The sequence below is a fragment of the Colius striatus genome, chromosome Z (assembly GCF_028858725.1).
Source record: "Colius striatus isolate bColStr4 chromosome Z, bColStr4.1.hap1, whole genome shotgun sequence".
Classification (NCBI taxonomy): Eukaryota; Metazoa; Chordata; class Aves; order Coliiformes; family Coliidae; genus Colius; species Colius striatus.
In genome coordinates, this window is record NC_084790.1 from 37,258,305 (window position 1) to 37,283,334 (window position 25,030).

Consider the following 25,030-nt stretch of genomic DNA (forward strand, 5'->3'; position numbering starts at 1 on the left):
CCAAGGAAGGTCTCCCACAAGTGGCCAAGACCCCTCTGGCAGTCTTGAAGGAACGAATGTGAATAATGTTCCCAGCACCTCAGCAGCTGCCCTTTGTGGGGGTACTGGCAGCCCTTTCTCTGACCCAGTTTTTCTTTCCCTGGGGAGCAAGAAGATCCCCAGGAGGAGTCTGAGGAGGATGTGGCACATCCGTCTGCTCCCAGCCAGGGCAGGGAATGCTCCCCTGTGGAATCACAGCGACCCTCAAAGAGGGAGGCCAGCAGCCCTGAGACCTCTTCTCCAGTCCAGAAGAGGCCAGCATGCTGGCAGCGCTAGAATACCATGAGTACCGCTGAAGCCAGGGCTGGACGAGCAGCTGGGGCACTCGCCAGCCTTCAAGGGCTTCGGGCCATCTAAGTGGAATTACCAAGTAGTAGAGCAACATAAAGGCCTAAAAACTGCAGAAAGTCTTCTTGCTACTGACAGTGCAGGTGGCATTGCTATTCCTACCCTCACTGCTTTCTCTGTCCAGCATGTCCTCGGTGGTCAAACACTGCAACAGGCTTCCAGAAGAGGCAGTTGACACCCAATGCCCGTCAGTGCCTTAAAAAGCAGCATTTGTACAATACCCTCAAAAACAGACTTCAACTTTTGGTTGGCTTGGAATGGTCAGTGTGACTGGTGTAGGTCCCTTCCAACTGGAGGTACTCCATTCCATTCCATTCCATTCCATTCCATTCCATTCCATTCCATTCCATTCCATTCCATTCCATATTTCTTTCTGGTACATGTGATGCTGTATGAAGAGAACTGGAAATACTGTGCAGGCAGAGCAGAGGCTAAGTCAGCTCTGCTGTTATATGATATGATGGCTTTGCTATGGTATGATTATGGCTAAGAAGTTGGAGCTGCCAAGAAGGTTTTAGTTTTTATGGAAATGGAACCTTCTTTGAGGACTGTAACTTGATAGGGCAGGATGGAATTCATCTCTCTCACAAGGGCATTGGAATATTTGGGAATAGGCTGGCCATCTTGATCAAGAGGGCTTTAAACTGAAGGACTTGGGGGTGGGGGGCAGAAATGGCAAAGAACGAGCCATCCCATTTAACAGGGAAGCAGGGCACGGCACCCCATCTAACACGAAATGAAATGATGATGCTCCTCAGCTGCACACTACGAGGAGATGCAGAAGGCTGACCACCCTGAGGGGGTACCAAATCAGGGAGGATGGATCCTCTTGCATCAGTCCAGGGAAACCTGTCTGCTCAAGTAAGCCCCTGCCTTGTCTGAACATCAATGCACGCAGCCTCGGGACTAAGCAGGAGGAACTGGAGATGTGGATGCAGATGCGGGGCTACAACCTCATTGTGGTCACTGAGACGTGGTGGGATGGCTCCCATGGGTGGAGCACAGCCATGGAGGGCTGTGTATAGGTCAGGAAAGACAGGCCAATGAGGCAAGGAGATGGAGTTGCTCTCTCTGTGAGGGAGCAAGTAGACTGCATTGAGCACTGGGGTTTCTCACCACGATGAACAAGGCCATCAAAATACATTTTTACACTGCCTACAGACAGGTGGAGAATTCTGAGTAGGTTCCAGTCCAGTGGTTTTGTATAATGAATAAAGATAAGTCCCAGCAACTAATTCAGGATATCTCAAAAATCTCACAAATCAAAGTCCGCAAGAGCATCAGGGGCAGAGAAATTTTTGTGAGTTGGCGATTTATGAAAGTTGCTGGTCCTAGAATGGGAGTTACGTGCCTTGTACCTAGATCTCGCAGAGAGGTTGTGCTTCAGTAAATAATTGCTGGAATCGGGTAATTCCATGCCAACTTGGCTTTCTTTTGAACATCTTTCTTTCAAAATCTCACGATCTTTCTTAGAACTGCTAGTTTAACTCTGGCTGCCCAGGTGATCAGTACCTGGGTGTCCGCAGACAGCGTGAACAGCCTCTGCAGAATTCAGGATGCGCTGAAACAGCAGGTGAGAAGCTGGATTCACGGCCAGGTGGGACTTCTGCCCATAGGCTCCCAACAACGCTGTTTCTGATTTCCCTGAAAGTCTAAGGAACAATTAATTCTGCAAAGTACCAACAGTGGTGGCCATTTCCAAATTAACTTCGTGTTCTGGGAGACAGCCCAGCTCAGTCACCAAGACAGGAACCTTTCAAAAATTATGACTCCAGGGTGACAAATTCTATGGGCAGTGGTGGAATAAAACCAAGTGCTATAGTCCAGAGTTTTTTTCTGTTGTACCTGGTGACAGGAAAAGGGGCAATGGGATGAAGCTGGAACACAAGAGATCCCATTTAAACACAAGAAAAACCTTGTGTTACAGTTGAAGTGAGGGAGCACTGGCACAGGCTACCCAGGGAGGGTGTGGAGGCTCCTTCCCTGGGAGGACTTCCAAACCCGCCTGGACGCGTTCCTGTGACCTGATCTAGGTGGATGCATTTTGGCAGGGGGCTTGGACTAGATGGTATCGAGAGGTCCCTTCCAACCCCTACAGTTCTACGATTCTATGAGCGTACAGGCCCTCCTGCAAGCCCGTGGTGATGCAAAGTGTCCAGAGTGGCTCTGCCAAAACCACTGGGCTTCTTCCTAATAGATACTGGGTGAAACCCACCCCAGTGAACTCTTACTGTGTCCCCGTGTCCCTGACAATTCCTCCTCATCTCCGATCTAAACCTCCCCTGCTGCGACTTGAGGCTCTTTTCTCTTGCCCTGTCATTCCTTACTGGAGAGATCGACCCCCACCTGGCTACAACCTCCTTTCGGTTGCTCTCTGTCCCACCGTGAAAGAGCAGCGGCAGAAAAACCAAAGGCAAAAGAAAACCCGGGCAGACCATGTAACACCCCAAGCGACCATTTAATTCCCACTCAGGCCTTTCAGAAGGAAGCAGAATCTAACTACACCACAAAAAGGATCAAAGCAAAAGTGGGAGTGCGCTCGGGCCAAACTGGGAACAGCTCCCACAGGAGATGCGGTGAGGGCCGCGGGGCCCAGCCTACACGTAGCCGAGCAGCCACGCGGTGCTGGGGAAGGCCTTGCGTAGCCCCAGGCACTTCTCCTGGTCCAGGAAGAGCGAGTTGGCCTTGACAGAGAGGTCGTGCTCCAGCGTGGCCTTGGCATGAACCAGCCTCTGCAGGCTGTCCTCGGCCTCTTGCAGCCGCTGCTGCAGGCTCTGCAGAGTCTCGTCGAGTTCACGCACCTCGCTGACGAGGCTGGAAAACAGCAAGAAGCCCTCGTCAACAGGCCCCCCACGGGCTGGTTCCTGGCACGGCGTTGCTGACGAGCCCCTTGGGCACAGCCTTTTCCCCGTCAGCGTGCTCAGACCGACTCGGACCCCCCACTTTGGGCAGCTGCATGGGAGAGCCAAGGGCAGAGCCCCTCCAGGCCTCGGGCAGGGAGGCCCGGCTCACTCGGCTCTACAGCCGTGACAACACGCAGCCGCAGCTCTGGAGCAGCTCCCGCTCCCCAGATGATGAAGGAGCAGCTGCGGTTTCCCCTTCCCCTTTGGTTTTGCGGGTTTCTTGCTTCCCCTTCCTGCATTTCCCTGGGCAAGCGTCCTCCCGACGCCCGCAGACGCCCACAGAGCAAACCAGGAGAGCTGGGAGAGGCCCACAGTGAACGTGACACACGTGGAGGACAGGAAAAGGCCCGGCATGGGAGATGCTGCGCAGGCTGTGGGGTTACAGCTGCCGTCCTGGCTGCGGAGCTCTCCCAGCACCTGTGGCTGGAAGCTCGTCGCTTCTGGTCCCGTCGGTGCACGGAGGGAGGGCCCACGCAGGAAAAAGCCCCCGTGATCCCTTTTGCCCTGCAGTGCTGCTCCCGAGGGCCAACCCCCAGCGAGTCCCCGAGGGCCGCCGGCCCGGCTCTCCCGCCTTACCGCAGCTGGGCAGGGTCCTGGCACAGCTCCATCTGTGGCCTCCGCGTGCGCTCGTCCAGCCGGCTCTGAGCCACTTTCATCGGGGGCCCTTTGTCCCTGATGGCTTTGCGGAGCACTTCGATGGTCATCTCCGTCCGGAAGGTTTCCTTCAGCGTCTGGCGTGAAAGAGAAGCACAGGCAGAAATTTGAAACGTATTCCCCAGTGACCACAGCTTGTTCCTTTTCTCCCGTCTGTCTGCAGAAGAAAGAGCACTTTGTACGGGTCTGCTCAGTTCCCCAGCACTGTGCCAAGCACTGCTCTGAGGCTTTCCCCCAGGGCCAGTGCTCCGAGGCAGGTGCTCAAATGCAGCAGCGCTGCCAGGCTGTGCCAGCTGGATGCACAACCAACAGACAGTGTGCCTGGAGACGAAGTTCCAGTGCCAGCTCACCCTGCACCCAGGCGAAAGTCCCAAATACTCTGAGTTTCAAACAGCAAGTGATAAGACAACCACCTTCTGGTAGTGGCTGCCCCAGCCCTGGGAGTGTCCTAGGCCAGTCTGGATGGGGCTCGCAGCCACCTGGGCTGGTGGATGGTGTCGCTGCCCATGGCAGGGAGTTGGAACGAGGTGACCTTAAAGGTCCTGCACACCCAATGCCCTCTATCGTTCTGTGATGTCTCTTCCGGGGCCAGGTCTGCGTGGAGGGTGGTCGGTGTCCCAGGCAGGTGAGGGCATCACACACACAGGGAGGGGTTGGGCTACCTTGGCCAGGTGGGCCCGAAGCTTGTTCTTGGCATCGGCCGTCTCGGCGATGCGGTTGGTGAGGGCCACGTTCACCCTGTTGAACTGGCACCGCATCTCGGTGGCCGTCACCTCCATCAGGTTCTCGATGGAGTCCCGCAGCTGGGCGGAGGCCACCCGCTCTCTCTGCGACTGGAGGATGTTGTCGTCGCTGAACTTGGCCCACGACTCGGGCACGGAGATGCTGGTGGGGGGAAAGGAGAGGCCCGCAGTCAGCCCGTGCTGGGAAGGCCAGGCCCTGCACAGACACAGCCTTCCCTGGGGGCCTTTCCTGTCGGGGAAGGGGAGCGGCACCGAGCATCCCGGGACGGCCGGGTGCCAGCGCTGCCCGGCGCGCACTCACGTGGCATCCACCCGCTGCACCCCGTGGTAGTAGCTGATGCCGTCGGAGCAGTTCCTCAGCTGGTGGCACTTGCCGTCGATGCGGCGGGCTGCCTGCTTGTTGGCCAGGTCCTTCTCCAGCTCGTGCTGGGCTGCCCGGTTGGTCCTTAAACGCACAGGGACAGCCGTGGTGGCCACGTGTGGGTGGGACGGTCTCCTCCCCGTCCCATGGCCGCGCAGCTCCCTTTCTCCCTTCCTCCCACCACCCCCCCCATCCCTCCCGGGCAGCTCTGTGCTCCCACCAGCATCACTGCCCGCTCCCCAGGGAGATACGGGGCTCCTCCTTACATGAGCTGGGCTTTTGCCTTCTCCAAGAACAGCCGTATCCTCTCCTGGCAGGCCCTGATGCCATCCACTTCCTGGGCAGAGAGAGGCAAAGCACAAGCCATCAGAGGCCACGCTCCAGCGTCACGGCTGACAGCTCTGCTGACCTCAACTGGAAGGCGGGATCTGCGTCCAGACTTACTGTTAAAAGCTCTTTCTCCACCTCGTCATGGACAAGGTCGATGCCCATCCTCTTCTCCCGCTGCAGGAGGCACTCCCGAGCAACCTGTTGGGGAGAGGCCGTTGGTGCCGGCTGCAGGGCTTCCCGCAGGGATGCTGCCCGGCTCAGGACAGGGCAGACAAGAAAGGGGAGGTGGGCACAGAGACGAGGACAAGGGCAAGCAGCGCCCTGGGCAGCCGGTTTAGGCCACGACTAATGGGCGGCAGAGCTCGTTTCATGCAGCGGCAGCGTGAAAGCCCCGGGAGAGAGCACACGTGTCCCTGGTGCAGCGGCAGCAGTGGGCTACAGCTTGCGGCCCACGCACAGGGTGCTGACCTGGAGAGGGGCCTCTGTCTCAGCCAGAGCTCTCTCCAGCCGTGCCTTCGTCTCTCTCAGGGCATCGCTCTCCTTGATGATCTCTGCCAGCTCGTGGCAGAGCTCCGCCTTCCAAAACTCAATGTCGCTGACTCGCTGCCCCAGCTTCTTTGTGTTGTCTGCCTGGCTCTTGCTGGTCTGTTGGTATTTGTCCTGCACCAGGCGGGAGGTATCAGCCGTCAGCAGCTCCGCCTTGCGCCGGGACGTCTCCGCCTCGTGGTAGTTGCTCTGGTTGGAGCGGTACCAGTCGCCGGGGCTGTAGCGGGTGAAAAGCGCCGTTCTGTTTGACACAGAAGGCAGCATCTCGCTGGGGCTCAAGCCCTGGCAGGTGCCAGACAAGGGTGCCAGAGTGGGGTGGGTGGCAGCGGCCTTATAGTAGGCTCTGGGCATCCAGGGGAGGCCGTAGTTCTGCGGCACGGCGTAGCGAGGAGCACGGTTCTTGTAGCTCGAAGCCATGGGGCTGATGGCAGGCAGAAAGTGGGCAGGAGTTGACTTGGGGTGAGCGGATGTGGTGGTTAAGGGAGAGTCAAGCAGGTCCATTCTCTTCCGGGACGTGTCCTGCACAGAGGAGACGGGAGAAGACAACTTCCCTCAGTCAGCTCCTGCACTTGCCTGACAGCAACAGCTGAGAGCACAAACGGCGACGCACGCGGCACCCACACGTGGCCTGTGCTAAAGCCCTTGAAAGCAAATCCCTCCCCAAGCGTTTGCCTAAGTCAGGGTTGGACTGTGGGGCTGGGATCCAGCACCAGGTCAGAGGAGCAAACCACGGCTGCTGAGGAGAAGGGCTGACACCGGGCCTTCATCTTCCTTCAATCTGTCAGTCCAGGGCAAGTGCACTTGCCCCTCCTCCACTGCCCATCTCTTTCTTTTGGCTGGCGTATCTGCTGACCTCAGAGGCCTCTAGGGATCATTTTCACTTGAAAAGCTCCATTGCCAGCCCCGAGGGCTGTGAAGACACAGCCGCTCCCAGCTCAGCACCAGCTGTGGGCCAGGGACTCCATCCTCATCCTCTCTGTCTTCACAGCATGAAATGCTGGGCTGAGGACTCTGCAGGGGAGCTGAGCTTTGCAGGACGGGGCCCACAGGTGACCGACCCACCCCCTCCTCCCCCAGAACAGCCATCTCTTGATCTCAAAGGAAGAAAACCGGTCTGTGGCTCACCTGACGCCAAGGGAACATGCTTGGAAGGGAGAGATCCCACAGCCTTGTCGGAGCGTCTTGTAAACAGCAGCCTTGCAGCAACCCTGGGAGGAAAGACCACACAGGAAGACTGAGCTCCTGAGAGCTGCCTATGGCACTCTGGGGGCTCTTTCTCTTTCCAGGTGGAGGTTCTCAGCCCCTTCTGAGCAGAGGGCCACCAAATGTACCCAACACACCCCAGCTGAGGGCAAACGGCCAGGAGGGTCTGCTGAGCTGGGCATGAAGCTCTTGTGTGGGTACAGGTGTCAGCCCCTGGCACAGAAGGTCCCTGCGGCAGTTGCAGGCAGCTGCCGTGTTGCAGGGACGTGTCCTTCCCCAAACCCGTCCCGTCCCTGCTGCTCCCAGCCTGGCTCAGCCCAGGGGGCTGGCGGTGCCTGGGAGCTGCTGCTCACCGTGTGCTGTCGGCTCAGTGGCCCCACGGCCAATGTGGCCCTGTCAGGGACACGGGGACACAGGCCCAGGGAGCGTTGCCAGGGGCGCAGGGGGCTCTGTGACCTCATTCTGCGTGGGCCAGTCCCAGCAGCTGAGAGGGCGGCTGGATGCAGGAATGGGCAACCTGCTCCCGGCCTCTCCTCACCCTCCCCTTCTCAAGGAGATGGAGTTGCTCTCTCTGTGAGGGAGCAAGTAGACTGCATTGAGCACTGGGGTTTCTCACCACGATGAACAAGGCCATCAAAATACATTTTTACACTGCCTACAGACAGGTGGAGAATTCTGAGTAGGTTCCAGTCCAGTGGTTTTGTATAATGAATAAAGATAAGTCCCAGCAACTAATTCAGGATATCTCAAAAATCTCACAAATCAAAGTCCGCAAGAGCATCAGGGGCAGAGAAATTTTTGTGAGTTGGCGATTTATGAAAGTTACTGGTCCTAGAATGGGAGTTACGTGCCTTGTACCTAGATCTCGCAGAGAAGTTGTGCTTCAGTAAATAATTGCTGGAATCGGGTAATTCCATGCCAACTTGGCTTTCTTTTGAACATCTTTCTTTCAAAATCTCAAGATCTTTCTTAGAACTGCTAGTTTAACTCTGGCTGCCCAGGTGATCAGTACCTGGGTGTCCGCAGACAGCGTGAACAGCCTCTGCAGAATTCAGGATGCGCTGAAACAGCAGGTGAGAAGCTGGATTCACGGCCAGGTGGGACTTCTGCCCATAGGCTCCCAACAACGCTGTTTCCGATTTCCCTGAAAGTCTAAGGAACAATTAATTCTGCAAAGTGCCAACTGTGGTGGCCATTTCCAAATTAACTTACGTGTTCTGGGAGACAGCCCAGCTCAGTCACCAAGACAGGAACCTTTCAAAAATTATGACTCCAGGGTGACAAATTCTATGGGCAGTGGTGGAATAAAACCAAGTGCTATAGTCCAGAGTTTTTTTCTGTTGTACCTGGTGACAGGAAAAGGGGCAATGGGATGAAGCTGGAACACAAGAGATCCCATTTAAACACAAGAAAAACCTTGTGTTACAGTTGAAGTGAGGGAGCACTGGCACAGGCTGCCCAGGGAGGGTGTGGAGGCTCCTTCCCTGGGAGGACTTCCAAACCCGCCTGGACGCGTTCCTGTGACCTGATCTAGGTGGATGCGTTTTGGCAGGGGGCTTGGACTAGATGGTATCGAGAGGTCCCTTCCAACCCCTACAGTTCTACGATTCTATGAGCGTACAGGCCCTCCTGCAAGCCCGTGGTGATGCAAAGTGTCCACAGTGGCTCTGCCAAAACCACTGGGCTTCTTCCTAATAGATACTGGGTGAAACCCACCCCAGTGAACTCTTACTGTGTCCCCGTGTCCCTGACAATTCCTCCTCATCTCCGATCTAAACCTCCCCTGCTGCAACTTGATGCAACTTGCCCTGTCATTCCTTACTGGAGAGAAGAGATCGACCCCCACCTGGCTACAACCTCCTTTCGGTTGCTCTCTGTCCCACCGTGAAAGAGCAGCGGCAGAAAAACCAAAGGCAAAAGAAAACCCGGGCAGACCATGTAACACCCCAAGCGATCATTTAATTCCCACTCAGGCCTTTCAGAAGGAAGCAGAATCTAACTACACCACAAAAAGGATCAAAGCAAAAGTGGGAGTGCGCTCGGGCCAAACTGGGAACAGCTCCCACAGGAGATGCGGTGAGGGCCGCGGGGCCCAGCCTACACGTAGCCGAGCAGCCGCGCGGTGCTGGGGAAGGCCTTGCGTAGCCCCAGGCACTTCTCCTGGTCCAGGAAGAGCGAGTTGGCCTTGACAGAGAGGTCGTGCTCCAGCGTGGCCTTGGCATGAACCAGCCTCTGCAGGCTGTCCTCGGCCTCTTGCAGCCGCTGCTGCAGGCTCTGCAGAGTCTCGTCGAGTTCACGCACCTCGCTGACGAGGCTGGAAAACAGCAAGAAGCCCTCGTCAACAGGCCCCCCACGGGCTGGTTCCTGGCACGGCGTTGCTGACGAGCCCCTTGGGCACAGCCTTTTCCCCGTCAGCGTGCTCAGACCGACTCGGACCCCCCACTTTGGGCAGCTGCATGGGAGAGCCAAGGGCAGAGCCCCTCCAGGCCTCGGGCAGGGAGGCCCGGCTCACTCGGCTCTACAGCCGTGACAACACGCAGCCGCAGCTCTGGAGCAGCTCCCGCTCCCCAGATGATGAAGGAGCAGCTGCGGTTTCCCCTTCCCCTTTGGTTTTGCGGGTTTCTTGCTTCCCCTTCCTGCATTTCCCTGGGCAAGCGTCCTCCCGACGCCCACAGATGCCCACAGAGCAAACCAGGAGAGCTGGGAGAGGCCCACAGTGAACGTGACACACGTGGAGGACAGGAAAAGTCCCGGCATGGGAGATGCTGCGCAGGCTGTGGGGTTACAGCTGCCGTCCTGGCTGCGGAGCTCTCCCAGCACCTGCGGCTGGAAGCTCGTCGCTTCTGGTCCCGTCGGTGCACGGAGGGAGGGCCCACGCAGGAAAAAGCCCCCGTGATCCCTTTTGCCCTGCAGTGCTGCTCCCGAGGGCCAACCCCCAGCGAGTCCCCGAGGGCCGCCGGCCCGGCTCTCCCGCCTTACCGCAGCTGGGCAGGGTCCTGGCACAGCTCCATCTGTGGCCTCCGCGTGCGCTCGTCCAGCCGGCTCTGAGCCACTTTCATCGGGGGCCCTTTGTCCCTGATGGCTTTGTGGAGCACTTCGATGGTCATCTCCATCCGGAAGATTTCCTTCAGCGTCTGGCGTGAAAGAGAAGCACAGGCAGAAATTTGAAACGTATTCCCCTGTGGCCACAGCTTGTTCCTTTTCTCCCGTCTGTCTGCAGAAGAAAGAACACTTTGTACGGGTCTGCTCAGTTCCCCAGCACTGTGCCAAGCACTGCTCTGAGGCTTTCCCCCAGGGCCAGTGCTCCGAGGCAGGTGCTCAAATGCAGCAGCGCTGCCAGGCTGTGCCAGCTGGATGCACAACCAACAGACAGTGTGCCTGGAGACGAAGTTCCAGTGCCAGCTCACCCTGCACCCAGGCGAAAGTCCCAAATACTCTGAGTTTCAAACAGCAAGTGATAAGACAACCACCTTCTGGTAGTGGCAGCCCCAGCCCTGAGAGTGTCCTAGGCCAGTCTGGACGGGGTTCGCAGCCACCTGGGCTGGTGGATGGTGTCGCTGCCCATGGCAGGGAGTTGGAACGAGGTGACCTTAAAGGTCCTGCACACCCAATGCCCTCTATCGTTCTGTGATGTCTCTTCCGGGGCCAGGTCTGCGTGGAGGGTGGTCGGTGTCCCAGGCAGGTGAGGGCATCACACACACAGGGAGGGGTTGGGCTACCTTGGCCAGGTGGGCCCGAAGCTTGTTCTTGGCATCGGCCATCTCGGCGATGCGGTTGGTGAGGGCCACGTTCACCCCGTTGAACTGGCACCGCATCTCGGTGGCCGTCACCTCCATCAGGTTCTCGATGGAGTCCCGCAGCTGGGCGGAGGCCACCCGCTCTCTCTGCGACTGGAGGATGTTGTCGTCGCTGAACTTGGCCCACGACTCGGGCACGGAGATGCTGGTGGGGGGAAAGGAGAGGCCCGCAGTCAGCCCGTGCTGGGAAGGCCAGGCCCTGCACAGACACAGCCTTCCCTGGGGGCCTTTCCTGTCGGGGAAGGGGAGCGGCACCGAGCATCCCGGGACGGCCGGGTGCCAGCGCTGCCCGGCGCACACTCACGTGGCATCCACCCGCTGCACCCCGTGGTAGTAGCTGATGCCGTCGGAGCAGCTCCTCAGCTGGTGGCACTTGCCGTCGATGCGGCGGGCTGCCTGCTTGTTGGCCAGGTCCTTCTCCAGCTCGTGCTGGGCTGCCCGGTTGGTCCTTAAACGCAAAGGGACAGCCGTGGTGGCCACGTGTGGGTGGGACGGTCTCCTCCCCGTCCCATGGCCGCGCAGCTCCCTTTCTCCCTTCCTCCCACCCCGCCCCCCATCCCTCCCGGGCAGCTCTGTGCTCCCACCAGCATCACTGCCCGCTCCCCAGGGAGATACGGGGCTCCTCCTTACATGAGCTGGGCTTTTGCCTTCTCCAGGAACAGCCGTGTCCTCTCCTGGCAGGCCCTGATGCCATCCACTTCCTGGGCAGAGAGAGGCAAAGCACAAGCCATCAGAGGCCACGCTCCAGCGTCACGGCTGACAGCTCTGCTGACCTCAACTGGAAGGCGGGATCTGCGTCCAGACTTACTGTTAAAAGCTCTTTCTCCACCTCGTCATGGACAAGGTCGATGCCCATCCTCTTCTCCCGCTGCAGGAGGCACTCCCGAGCAACCTGTTGGGGAGAGGCCGTTGGTGCCGGCTGCAGGGCTTCCCGCAGGGATGCTGCCCGGCTCAGGACAGGGCAGACAAGAAAGGGGAGGTGGGCACAGAGACGAGGACAAGGGCAAGCAGCGCCCTGGGCAGCCGGTTTAGGCCACGACTAATGGGCGGCAGAGCTCGTTTCATGCAGCGGCAGCGTGAAAGCCCCGGGAGAGAGCACACGTGTCCCTGGTGCAGCGGCAGCAGTGGGCTACAGCTTGCGGCCCACGCACAGGGTGCTGACCTGGAGAGGGGCCTCTGTCTCGGCCAGAGCTCTCTCCAGCCGTGCCTTCGTCTCTCTCAGGGCATCGCTCTCCTTGATGATCTCTGCCAGCTCGTGGCAGAGCTCCGCCTTCCAAAACTCAATGTCGCTGACTCGCTGCCCCAGCTTCTTTGTGTTGTCTGCCTGGCTCTTGCTGGTCTGTTGGTATTTGTCCTGCACCAGGCGGGAGGTATCAGCCGTCAGCAGCTCCGCCTTGCGCCGGGACGTCTCCGCCTCGTGGTAGTTGCTCTGGTTGGAGCGGTACCAGTCGCCGGGGCTGTAGCGGGTGAAAAGCGCCGTTCTGTTTGACACAGAAGGCAGCATCTCGCTGGGGCTCAAGCCCTGGCAGGTGCCAGACAAGGGAGCCAGAGTGGGGTGGGTGGCAGCGGCCTTATAGTAGGCTCTGGGCATCCAGGGGAGGCCGTAGCTCTGCGGCACGGCGTAGCGAGGAGCACGGTTCTTGTAGCTCGAAGCCATGGGGCTGATGGCAGGCAGAAAGCGGGCAGGAGTTGACTTGGGGTGAGCAGATGTGGCAGTTAAGGGAGAGCCAAGCAGGCCCAGACTGTGCTAAAACTTGGAGAAGAGAGGGGCCTTGGGCTCTCCAGAATTTTCCTTTTATGAGACTGGGCATGCGTTCCATTAGCAAGGTGTGGATATTCCAAACAGTTCCAGGAATTCATTGACTATGCAATGAAACAATGTTATTAAGAGCAGGAGAAGGAAAGAGTGGCCAGGCAGCACGGCAGTGGTGGTGGTGGCGATGATGGTGGCAACAGCAGGACACCATTCACCCTACCGGACTCAAGGAAACATCAGAAAAAACATTGTTATAGAAGACCAGTGGACTGACGGGACATGGTGGAGTCGCATTGGTAGTGACTATTGTAATCTCTCTCTCCATCTCTCTCTCTGTTTTCATTATTTTCTTTCCCTTCCTGCTTCTCACATTGTTGATTGTTGCCCTGTTAAAATACAGTAGTTTAGCACTTGACTCCATTGGAGTCTTCTGTTCCCAAGAATAAACAAACCTAATCACAATAACCTGTTTGACTGTACAACACTCAGGAGTTAAGTCCAGCGGCCCCCCACCCACCCAGAATTATCTGAGGTTGGCTGGAAAGCACGGGGACTTTACACCTGCCAAATTTAGTGTGATCCTACGGGGGATCATGACATGAGGTTGGACTGTGGGGCCGGGATACAGCATCAGGTCAGAGGAATAAACTACAGCTGCTGAGGAGAAGGGCTGACACTGGGCCTTCATCTTCCTGCAATCTGTCAGTCCAGGGCAAGTGCACTTGCCCCTCCTCCACTGCCCATCTCTTTCTTTTGGCCGGCGTATCTGCTGACCTCAGGCCTCCAGAGACCCTGTTCCCTTGAAAAGCTCCATTGCCAGCCCTGAGGACTGTGGAGACACAGCCGCTCCCAGCCCAGCGCCAGCTGTGGACCAGGGACTCCATCCTCATCCTCTCTGTCTTCACAGCATGAAGCTGGCCATGGGGCTGAAACACATCAGCGTTACTTCTATGTCACTGTCCCCTTCAACGCCCCCATCTCTTGTCTTGAGCTCGGTGTTTGACGCCAGTCAGCAAGGCCTTGACCATGTCTTTCTGAGTGGGAATCAGTCAGGTCACTCTGGCTCTGGCTGGTGTCTCCACACATATATGGCAAGAGGGTTCACTTGATAATGTGAAAGTCCCACAGGGTATTCCCACATGCCAGCACTGCTGGCCAGCCGTTTGGGCCTGTCTGCTCCCTGCCATGGCAGTCCCAGGCTCGCTCTCAGGGACCTTGTCCTATCCATCAGGGTGTGAAAGTGCACAGCTGCTTCCAGCTCTCAGTATTCATTTACCAAAGATGGCTGCACCACACACCATCCATGGAGACACCACCGGATGCAGTCCCTTTTCCAGAAGGCGTTTTGTGTTCAGTTCCTGGGCCGCTGTGGGGCTGGTGCTCAGCCTTCCCTGGTTGCAACCGGCAGCGTGCCCGAGGGACACAGTGCCAAGCACCAGCTCGTCCGCCCGTCCTGAGCCATCTGAGCAGCCTTATGGAAGAAGCTGGAGCGTCTTCCCTGCCAACTCTCAGCTCGGTGTGGCGCCTCACGGGCAGGAACTGGCGACAGCCCCCGTCGGGCCAGGAAAGAAAACGGCGGCTGCGCGCGGCGCCTCAGGCGGCGCCCCGGGCCCGCAGTGCCCAGGCTGGCTGGCAGGGGGCACCCGTGCCAGCCCGTCCCGCCTCCCCACCCGCGTCGTGCGGCCGGGGGCTGCCGGGGCCGGCGACAGCCCTGCCGCGGCGAGGTTCGTTTTCGCCGGGGGGAGTCAGTGGCACCAGACGTGCCGTGTCTCTGGAGTCCCTGCCGTGCCTGGCTGGGAGCCCGCCGCCACAGTGCTCGGAGAGGGCCTGGCCCGTCCCCCCATCGGGCTTTAACGCAGCCGTCAAGCAGTACGCAGCCTCTTGCTCACGAAGCCCCCGCTTCGGTGAGGTGAGAAAGCGAACCAGAAAGTGGACTGCGATAAGAGCAGTTTAATCAATGAAATAAAAAAGAAATAACAACAATAATAATGAAAAGGAAACTAACAAGAGAGTGAAACAAAACCCAAGACAAGTGAAGCACAGTGCAATTGCTCACTACTGCCTGGATTGACATGCATGCAGCGCCCAAGGAGATAACTGTGCCCCCAGCCACATTTACCCAGTTTATATACTGGGAATGATGTTCTATGGCGTAGAATATCCCTTTGGCCAGTTTGGGTCAGAGATCCCACTTGTGTTCCCTCCTAACTTCTTGAGCTCCTTCAGCCTTCTTGGTGGCACAGCAAGAGAAGTTAAATATCATTGATGTACTATAAACAGTACTTGGCAACCAAGTAGCCAAGAGATAGCTTGCATCTGTTTTAAGTGCTAGCCCAGCTTTCCCCTCTGCTCTGCCCACAGCTGGTCTGTCTTGGAGGACTCTTCCTGGGGGCAAGCAGGCAGCCACAGATTAAGAACCAAAAGTCTAAAACTTGAGGGGAGGATTGCAAATCAAGACCAAGAGCCATTTGTTCTGGAGTTGCTGCAAGAAAGGCTTGATCTGTGTGCCCCAGAGGCCATGCTCCTGGATCTACAGCTAAACTGTGTCTGTCTGCCTGTGACTTCTCGTGGGAGGAAGCAGAGGAGCCCAGAGAGCCCAGCAGCGATGCTGGGTTCTGGGGAAGGCCTGTGGGACTTGGTCCTGCAGCCTCCAGGGTGGCACGAGGTGTTACTCAGTGAACCTTCTTGCCACGAGTCCCTGGAGATGTCTGCCACGGCCAGAGTGACATGATGTGGCTCTGGGAAGACGTGGCTGAGGCCTTGGTGACTGATGAAAAACAGCGACATGGAGCACAAGATGACACGGGGGCTGGAGGGGGAAGGGGCACTGGTAACTCCAGGCAGGTGTCCTGGGGATGCAGCACTGCTGGAGTGACCACCATGGGCATTGTGACATCCCTGGCTACTCGTATCCAGGCACCAGCCCAGCCCCTTTGTGTCCACACTCCAGCTGAGCAGCTCGTGAGGCTGGAGTGCTGAGCAAGTGCTCAGTACTGGTATTCATTTTGAAAGATTTTTCCTGAAGCCACAAGCGTCAGGGTTTTTTCCCCAGCTCTGTCAGGTCCAGGAAGCCCAGGCAGGCAGCAGGACTCCCAGCAGCAGAGGTGAGCAGGGAGGGGACACCTCAGCCTGGGGAGCTGGGAGGGTTTTCTTCTTGAGGGACCTGGGAAGTTCTGCCAACCCTCCCCAGGCCGGCTAGTGACCGAGGCCTCTCTTCCCTTTCTAGTGTGACACCGTTTGCTGCAGCACCAGGGAGAGGGAGCACTTTGTCATCCCCAGCTCCCCCCAGCCCTCTGCAGCGGGTGGAGAGCATGGCAACGGAGCCAGACACCCGCTGTCCCATCTGCCTGGAGAGCTGGGAGGAGGCTGCCTATGTCATGCCCTGCCTCCACCAGTTCTGTCACGGGTGCATCCGGCGGTGGGTCGACAGCAAGCCCGAGTGCCCCCTCTGCAAGAGGAGAGTGCAGTCCATCGTGCACTCGGTGCGGGCTGATGATGACTTTGAAGAGGCGGTCATCACAGCCCCCGAGCCGCCATCAGCCGCAGCTGGCACCCGGCAGGCAGGAGGAGCACCCGGGCACGCAGCCCCCCACAGCCCGGCTCGCCCGCCGGCAGGGCAGGCTGTGCCCAGGGGTCACGTGGGCGGCCTCCGGCTTGCCACCTGGACCTTCCTCTTTGAGAGGCATCCAGACCTGCGGCCCCTTCTGCCCTGGCTGCTCCTGCAGCCAGAGCTGGTTGCACAGTGGCCTTCCCTAGCAGCTGCGGTGGAGGATTTCATCCTGTCCGTCCTGCGCATCTTCGGACTGGATGAAAGGGTCCTGGCCCAGCTGCTGGAGCCGCACCTGCAGGATCACACAGCGGCATTTGTCCGCCGGGTGCTCGACCTGCTGCTGCCCCTGGAGGACGGCTCCGCTGTCTCCCCAGGAGGGTCTCCTGCCCCCGGCCCAGCCCCCGCTGCCAGCGCTGGCACACAGGCCGACGAGCAGCCCCCCAGCACCTCCACCGCTCCTCTGCAGGGGGGTCCCGGCAGCCCCCCCGACGCCGGGGGTCCCGGCAGCCCCCCCGACGCCCCCGTTCCCAGCCGTGAGGAGCAGGAAGAGCCCCGCGAGGAGCCGGGGCTGGTTGTGGCAGGTCCCTCCGCTGCAGTCGGCACAGGAACCGCTCCCCTGGGGGGGCCCCAGCGACCACCAAAGAGAAAGGCCAGCAGCTCTGGGGACACTTCGCGGCCACCCAAGCGGCCACCCCGCCAGTCAAAGTAACACCAGGGCTCCTTTCTTGTCTCTTTCTCGTCAAACGCTCCTTCTCTTAATTTTGATAAAATATTTATCTGTTACTTGCTTTCTCGTTTTTGGTGGGTTTTTTATTTTGTTTTGCTCATGCTCTTGCTTCTTCACAAACAATAACCATGATGCAGAGTATTTTTTCAACTGTTTTTCAAATGCCGATGATGATTTCTGTGACTAAGTGAATGATGGACTACTCTTAAGAACTGAAATCTTAGTATACATAGACCCAGTGATCTGTTCTTGTGATGCCATGCAACTGGTTATACAGTATTATTCCTATTATATAGGTCAGATGACTCCTTTAGACTAGCAAAAAAGACAAAATGCAACTGTCCTGCTTCTGCAGGGGGGTTGGGCTAGATGCTCTCTAAAGGTCCCTTTCCAACCCTACCTATTCTACGATTCTATGTCCAAATTAAAGTCAGAGTCCTTTTTGCAAACAAGCTCCAAGCATGTCACCGGAGCCGCAGTAAGGGCTAAAACCAACACAAATCCAAATCCGGCTTTACTCTCAAAATATGTTTGTGTCTACTGAAACTATTCTATTGAATTATCGACACCAGTCCTACATTGACAGAAGGCCACGTGGGCATTATGGCCACATATAAAAATGGTGACACTCATACAGGGGAACAAGCATCACACCATTTTGGTATGGCCAAAGAACAAAAACTGACCTGGTGAAGCATGTCCCTACTCATTGTAGGAGCTAGGACTTAGATGACCTTTACAAGTCGCTTCCAAGCCAAACCGTTCAGTGATTGTAGGATTTTTGTGGTGTTCTCAACCCCAAAGCTTGAAACAGCAGCAGTGATACAGCCCTGGAGCTGGGCAGAACATGCTTTTGCAGGCAGCAACGGAAAAAAAAAAAAGGACATAGTACCAGGCATCTGCAGGAGAAACCTGCAATGTCTTCAGTGATAACTTGGCATAACAGAGCAAAGAGAAAAGGGGCAAGAAAAGAGCGCATCCTAACAAATCTTACCAGTGATGTCAAGAAGATTCCAGCATGAGCAAGTAGAAAACATCAGCATTAACACCCCCCTTTAATATTGTTAGTAAAGCTGAGGATTTTTTTCTGTTGTCATCAATCCTTTACTGTCCTGTGCTGCTAATTATTAGACTACCACCGAGAGCCCACACGTCTCCTTGCTGTCTCTGCACAGCTTTTCTACCGCCAGGTCACAAGGACACCCCCAGCATATTGGATATCGCTGCAAGCATTAGTTTTGAAAACCAAAGACAAGAATAAACTGCACATTTCTTCCCAGAAAAGCCCAGCCACACACTGGGAAAGACTCTATGCGGATGGGAAGATGACACAGCCTGATGGCATTTCTAGGGGCTGACCTGTTAGGAATGCCTTGCTATTTCCCTGACCCAAAAGACTGTCTCCCCAAGCGCTTTCCACACTTGGGAGCCACACAGACCTCCCAAAGCACTCATAGCACCAATCACACAGGGATGGGAGTGCTTCCAAAGAATGTTAGCTCTGCTCAAAGCAGGGACCCCTGAGGAAATGGCTGATGTGAGGCATTGCCACCTTTCGCCAGGAGAACTGGAGAGAGAGGCTTGTGCCTCTGTTCCTCCCTGGACCTGTGCCCCCTGGACCTGTGCCACCTCCAGTCTCTGTTCCTCTGCCCCACAGAAGTTCCTTTCCATATACTTATGTGGGCCCACTTATACCAATACCAATACCAATACCAATACCAATACCAATACCAATACCAATACCAATACCAATACCAATACCAATGCCAGCCCTGCAATCACTTTGTTTGCCTTACAGGCAGCGATACCAATACCAATGCCAACTCTGCGATTGCTTTTGCATTCGCCTTACGGGCGGTGCCTAGGCTTCCAATACCCGAGGATTCTCCAGCCTGACCAAGCCGAACTTTCACTCCATCTTACTGGCAGGCCCCTTGGACTTCCCCCTGGGCCCAAACAAGCGGGGTCTCCGACACCATGACTTACAGGCTAGTTCACCAGGTTCTGCCCCCAACCAATCAGAAGTGCCTTACCACTCCAGGAAACGTTGCGAGGAGCTGTAAGGGTTGCAGGCGATGGTCCTCCCCGAGAATCCCTCAGTTTGTGCTGGAGTTCCATCAGCATCCGATCCCATCCAGTCTCACTCGCAAGGTCCCATCTGGGTCCCCAAAACTGTTGACTGAATTGTAATCTCGAAAGAACTTATCTACCCAGGAATGCAGATAAACAGGCACTTCTTTATTATGCAGTGCTGGGAAACACAGAGGATAGATCCTCCAATCCTGCTTTGGCATTAGTTACAATTTTCAAGGCTTTTATGTATTTCAAACAAAGAACTACATTTGCCAACAAAAGCATGCATAAATTGTCCATCTTTTAATTTACCCTTTACCTTGACTGGTTCCTAACTATTAAAAAATTTCTCAATATCATAGTGATTGGTTAAACACTATTAAAAAAAAATATATCAGTCTATTTAGTAACAGCTAGGGTAACAGCTAAGGTAACAGCTAAGGTAAGCTAACAAATACATATACCAGAGTCTTGTCTGAACAGGACCTTATCCTGTGTGGTATGCAACTCTTGCAGTTTGCGCCTTTTGTAATTTAAATGAGTACTTACTTAAGTTTTAGAAGACTAAACTATTTACAAGTGCTTAGCTAATTGATTATTAGCAAGTGCTTAACAAGTGCTTAGCTAGTTACTGTGGTGTTGGGTTATTAACTAAAATAGTTTTGTACCTGCAACAGGGAGAGCAACTCCAGCACTGTCTTCTACTGCAGTTGTCAAGGGTTTATTTTCTTGCACAATAACTAGACGTGGGGGGCCGGGATATCCTGGGGCCTTGGCCAAGCCCCAGCTGCCAGCCTGGTGGTGCTTTGGCCCAATGTCAGTGGGGCGGCTTTTTGTGGGGCAGCTCAAGCTCTTCAGGGTGGGAGCTCTCCTCTTCCAAGCTCACCGGGGCCACTGTCTCACTGCCTGGCAGCCTGAGTGTCCTCCAGACCCATCTGACATCCGATGTCCCTGCTGCACCGGCGCACGACAGTGTCACAGAGCTGCTGGACAAAGCTCCGCGTGCCCATGCCCAGGGAGGACTGCAGCAGCTGGACCACAGCCACCTCATCCAGCCCAAAGTAACACAGGCTGGACAGGACAAGGCTCTGCACTGCTGCTGCTCGCTGGGCATCCTCCAACAGCTGTCCCAGTTCCTGGTACAGTCAGGGCAGCAGGGGCTGGAGGACAGCGGGGAAGAGGTGGAAAACAAGCAGCCAGGCAAAAGCAGAGAGGCCAGCCATTGCATCCGTGCTCTGATGCCCCGTGGCTGGTGGCTGGGGTGCAGCTGGGACACTGGGAGCTCCTGTGAGCAGCTGGATGTGGTGCTGCAGGTGGCGGGATGAAGTGTTTTCGAAGTCATCGTCCGCCCACAATGGGGGGGTTGAACGACAGTGCGGGAGAGGCAGAAAATGGATGCCCAGACACAAGTATAAAAGCTGTCCTCTGCAGTCATGTGGGGATGCCTGGCAGCCAGAGGCTGGGGTGCTGCAGGGCGATGGTGGCTTCAAGTGTCTGGGACTCTGGGATCTCTTGTGTCCAGTTTCGTGATACAGGACAGTGCTGCAGGTGGTGGTATGAGGTGCTCCTCAAAGTCATCATCTGCCTGCATGACACAGTAGATGTCACTCTCCTCTTGCAGAGGGGTCACTTGGCCTTGTTCTCGACCCACTGCACAATGCACGGGTAGCAGAACTGGTGGAGGCACGGCAGGACGCAGCTGGCCTCCTCCCAGCTCTCCAGGCATATTGGGCAGTGGGTCTCCAGCTCCACAGCCATGCTCTCCACAGGCTGCGGTGGGCTGCGGGGAGCTGAATATACGGAGCTGCTCCCTCTCACTGGCACTGCTGCAGTGGAGGTGATGCTAGAAAAGGCAGAGAGCAGAGAGGCCATGGTACTTTGCTGGTCCAGGGGCACTTGGAAGAAATGTCCAGGCCTCACAAGAAGAAATCCTCCCAGCTCCCCAGGCTGAGCTGTCCCCTCTCAACTCAATTTTGCTGCTGTAAGAGTGCCTCCTGTCTTCAGTGGCTGCCTGAACTAGGCAGGGCCAAGTACAATCCTTCAAGGGCTCTGGGGTCAGGCACAGAGAGTTGCAGTGAAGAACTCCTCAAGCATGCCTTCAGTACCAGCAAAAGCCTTTCTCTCAGCACTCCAACCTTGTGGACTCACTCAGCCAGAGTGTGGGCACGAGCCATGTGGCAGAGACAGCATGCAGAAACAAGCTCCAAGGGACGTGTGGTCACAATCCATCTCTTGGGAATGTCACAGTTTGGCCATGGGGCTCAAACACATCAGTGTTACTTCAATGTCACTGTCCCTTTCAACCCCCCGTCTCTTGTCTTGAGCTCGGTGTTTGACACCAGTCAGCAAGGCCTTGGCCACGTCTTTCTGAGGCCCCGTCAGGTCACTCTGGCTGTGGACAATGTGTCCACATATATATGGCAAGAGGGTTCACTTGATAATGTCTCTTGCCTCCACTGGAGGCTGCAGCACAAAGTCCCACAGGGTATTCCCACATGCCAGCACTGCTGGCCAGCCGTTTGGGCCTGCTGCTCCCTGCCATGGCAGTCCCAGGCTCGCTCTCAGGGACCTTGTCCTATCCATCAGGGTGTGAAAGTGCACAGCTGCTTCCAGCTCTCAGTATTCATTTACCAAAGATGGCTGCACCACACACCATCCATGGAGACACCACCGGATGCAGTCCCTTTTCCAGAAGGCGTTTTGTGTTCAGTTCCTGGGCCGCTGTGGGGCTGGTGCTCAGCCTTCCCTGGTTGCAACCGGCAGCGTGCCCGAGGGACACAGTGCCAAGCACCAGCTCGTCCGCCCGTCCTGAGCCATCTGAGCAGCCTTATGGAAGAAGCTGGAGCGTCTTCCCTGCCAACTCTCAGCTCGGTGTGGCGCCTCACGGGCAGGAACTGGCGACAGCCCCCGTCGGGCCAGGAAAGAAAACGGCGGCTGCGCGCGGCGCCTCAGGCGGCGCCCCGGGCCCGCAGTGCCCAGGCTGGCTGGCAGGGGGCACCCGTGCCAGCCCGTCCCGCCTCCCCACCCGCGTCGTGCGGCCGGGGGCTGCCGGGGCCGGCGACAGCCCTGCCGCGGCGAGGTTCGTTTTCGCCGGGGGGAGTCAGTGGCACCAGACGTGCCGTGTCTCTGGAGTCCCTGCCGTGCCTGGCTGGGAGCCCGCCGCCACAGTGCTCGGAGAGGGCCTGGCCCGTCCCCCCATCGGGCTTTAACGCAGCCGTCAAGCAGTACGCAGCCTCTTGCTCACGAAGCCCCCGCTTCGGTGAGGTGAGAAAGCGAACCAGAAAGTGGACTGCGATAAGAGCAGTTTAATCAATGAAATAAAAAAGAAATAACAACAATAATAATGAAAAGGAAACTAACAAGAGAGTGAAACAAAACCCAAGACAAGTGAAGCACAGTGCAATTGCTCACTACTGCCTGGATTGACATGCATGCAGCGCCCAAGGAGATAACTGTGCCCCCAGCCACATTTACCCAGTTTATATACTGGGAATGATGTTCTATGGCGTAGAATATCCCTTTGGCCAGTTTGGGTCAGAGATCCCACTTGTGTTCCCTCCTAACTTCTTGAGCTCCTTCAGCCTTCTTGGTGGCACAGCAAGAGAAGTTAAATATCATTGATGTACTATAAACAGTACTTGGCAACCAAGTAGCCAAGAGATAGCTTGCATCTGTTTTAAGTGCTAGCCCAGCTTTCCCCTCTGCTCTGCCCACAGCTGGTCTGTCTTGGAGGACTCTTCCTGGGGGCAAGCAGGCAGCCACAGATGGCCTGGCTCTGTCATCTCTGTGCTCTCTCATGCAGCAGCGACCAAGTGCCACGAGCTGCTGGTTTCCCTAGGTCCTTCCATCTTTTGTGGAATACTCTCTGCCCCATGTGCCTACAGATCTTGAGGTTCCCCATGGGCAGGAGGAGCATCCAAAAGTCACGGGCAGGACCCCAGTTGCCTGTGGCACCCGTGAATGCACCTGGAGGGGCTTTTCTGTGATGAAGACTGAGCTCTGGAGACTCTTGGAGGCCAGCAACTGACCTGTCAGTTCTCTTTGTGGTGCGTGCTTCCCTGCCCTGCTCTCCTGACAAGTGGAGAGCTTTCCATTCTGGGAGAGTTGGGGAGGGCAAACAGCCTTGGAAGATGGGGCTTGTAGCTCTGTGAAAATAAGTCAAACAGCTGGATGCGCCCTGTGGCCTGTGCAGCCTCCTCACAGCCTGCTTTTGTCTCCCGAAATGTGTGATGGATCAGCTCTTTGCAGGCAAAGGAGGGTCCAACAGTCATCAGCCAGCACTGGGGCCCCAAGCTCATGGCACTGTGTGCAAGGCAGGCTGGAGAGGGAGATGCCGTGGTGCCTGGAGACAGGGCACTGCAAGCACTAAAGGAAAACTGCCATGGTGTTGTGCAGGGAGATGACAACAGAAGGCCTGCTGGCATCCCTGTTTAAGCAGTCCCCATGCAGTCAGCCCCCAAGCTGATGCAGAGCCTAAGTCACGACTTCCAGTAAGATCGGGAGAAGTTGGGGAAATCTTGGGACCAATCTGGTGCTCTGAAGAGTAGTGTGTGGGAGAGATTGGCTAGTTGGGCAAATGTTGATGTCATAACACGTAATATGAACAGATATGGCTTTGGCACATTGTATGGAGGAACACTGGGCAGAAGTATAAGCTGGGCAAAACCATGTCCTGGGGTGTTTCAAACACAGCATACCCAGCCAGTCAAAAGTAATGATTATCCTGCTGGTACTTAGAATTGGAGCTGCTGTCCCTATTTCTTGAGGAGGGGAATTTGAAAGGGAGTTGCTGATCTTCCTGGAATCCAGTGACAGGACACATGCTCAGACTCCATCTGAGAAGGCTGCGACGCACGGAGTGTTGAGCAAGGCCTTGGTGCTGGTGTTGTGCCTGAGGAGTTGTTCTGTGCAGCTCTCTGTGCCCAAGCCCAGAGCCACCGGAGGATGATCCCTGGCCCTGCCAGGTCCAGGCAGCCGAGGCACACAGGAGGCACACTCACAGCAGCAGAGGTGAGCTGGGAGGGGACACCTCCATCTGGGGAGCTGGGAGGGTTTCCTTCCTGAGGGACCTGGGCTGTTCTGCCAGCCCTCCTTGCACCGGGCCAGTGACCGTGGCCTCTCTTCCTTTTCCACCGTGACACCCGCTGCTGCAGCGCCGGGAGAGAGAGGGAACAGCCTGACATCCCCAGCTCCCCACAGCCCACCCCAGGACATGGAGAGCACGGCCACAGGGCTGGACACCGGCTATCCCATCTGCCTGGATGGCTGGGAGGAGGCCAGCTACACCATGCCCTGCCTCCACCCATTCTGCTATCTCTGTGTCCTGCAGTGAGCTGAGAGGAAGCCTGAGTGCCCTCTCTGCAAGAGGAGGATCCTGTCCGTCCTGCACTCAGTGCTGAGTGACAATGACTTTTAGGAGCAAAGTCATTTGCTCCTGCAGCACCTTTAATCATTAACACCACCTGCAGCATCTTTAATCATTAGCCACTAGGAAAGGGGAGGTCTTGGCCACCCAGCTGCTCACAGCCCTGCAGCAATAGAACAACAACGTGTGGGGATGGTGCCCAGGGCTCCAATGGTCAGTCTCCAGCCTGACACCTGGGCATCCCTTTCCCAGGAGCATCCAGCTCTCCGGTCCCTTTTGCCTTGGTTGAGTCAGGAGATGGGATGGATGTTTGGGAGCCAGAGTTTGTGGGCAGCCCTAGTGGAGGAACAGGTCATATTGCTCCCAGGCCTCCTTGGGAAGAATGAAGGTCTCGTGGTGCAGCTGCAGCCGGTCATCCTCCAAAACCACATGTTGACATTTATGCAGTAGTTTGTTGACATTGCTGTGCAACGGTGCTGTGGGGAGGCCCACCATCTGCTGGGCCTCGGGGATGGCCATGCTGCTAGGGAGCAGGACAGCTCCATGGCTGCCCCCAGCTCTATTGTCAACCCAAGGAAGGTCTCCCACAAGTGGCCAAGACCCCTCTGGCAGTCTTGAAGGAACGAATGTGAATA

At 56.6% G+C, this 25,030-nt stretch overlaps 2 protein-coding genes across 2 annotated transcripts; both read right to left on the reverse strand.

Annotated features, from left to right (window-relative positions):
* Positions 1 to 2,984: 2,984 nt before the first annotated feature.
* On the reverse strand, positions 2,985 to 6,425 carry LOC133628918 (tektin-3-like). The gene is made up of 7 exons (XM_062019021.1): positions 5,847 to 6,425; positions 5,493 to 5,576; positions 5,315 to 5,385; positions 4,989 to 5,132; positions 4,607 to 4,829; positions 3,867 to 4,021; positions 2,985 to 3,201 (listed from the first exon to the last, which is right to left on the reverse strand). Exons 1-7 carry the CDS (start codon positions 6,423 to 6,425, stop codon positions 2,985 to 2,987), a joined length of 1,473 nt encoding a protein of 490 aa, XP_061875005.1.
* Positions 6,426 to 9,224: 2,799 nt separating this feature from the next.
* On the reverse strand, positions 9,225 to 13,005 carry LOC133628880 (tektin-3-like). Its single transcript, XM_062018819.1, has 8 exons — positions 12,901 to 13,005; positions 12,087 to 12,671; positions 11,733 to 11,816; positions 11,555 to 11,625; positions 11,229 to 11,372; positions 10,847 to 11,069; positions 10,107 to 10,261; positions 9,225 to 9,441 (listed from the first exon to the last, which is right to left on the reverse strand). Exons 1-8 carry the CDS (start codon positions 13,003 to 13,005, stop codon positions 9,225 to 9,227), a joined length of 1,584 nt encoding a protein of 527 aa, XP_061874803.1.
* Positions 13,006 to 25,030: the final 12,025 nt, after the last annotated feature.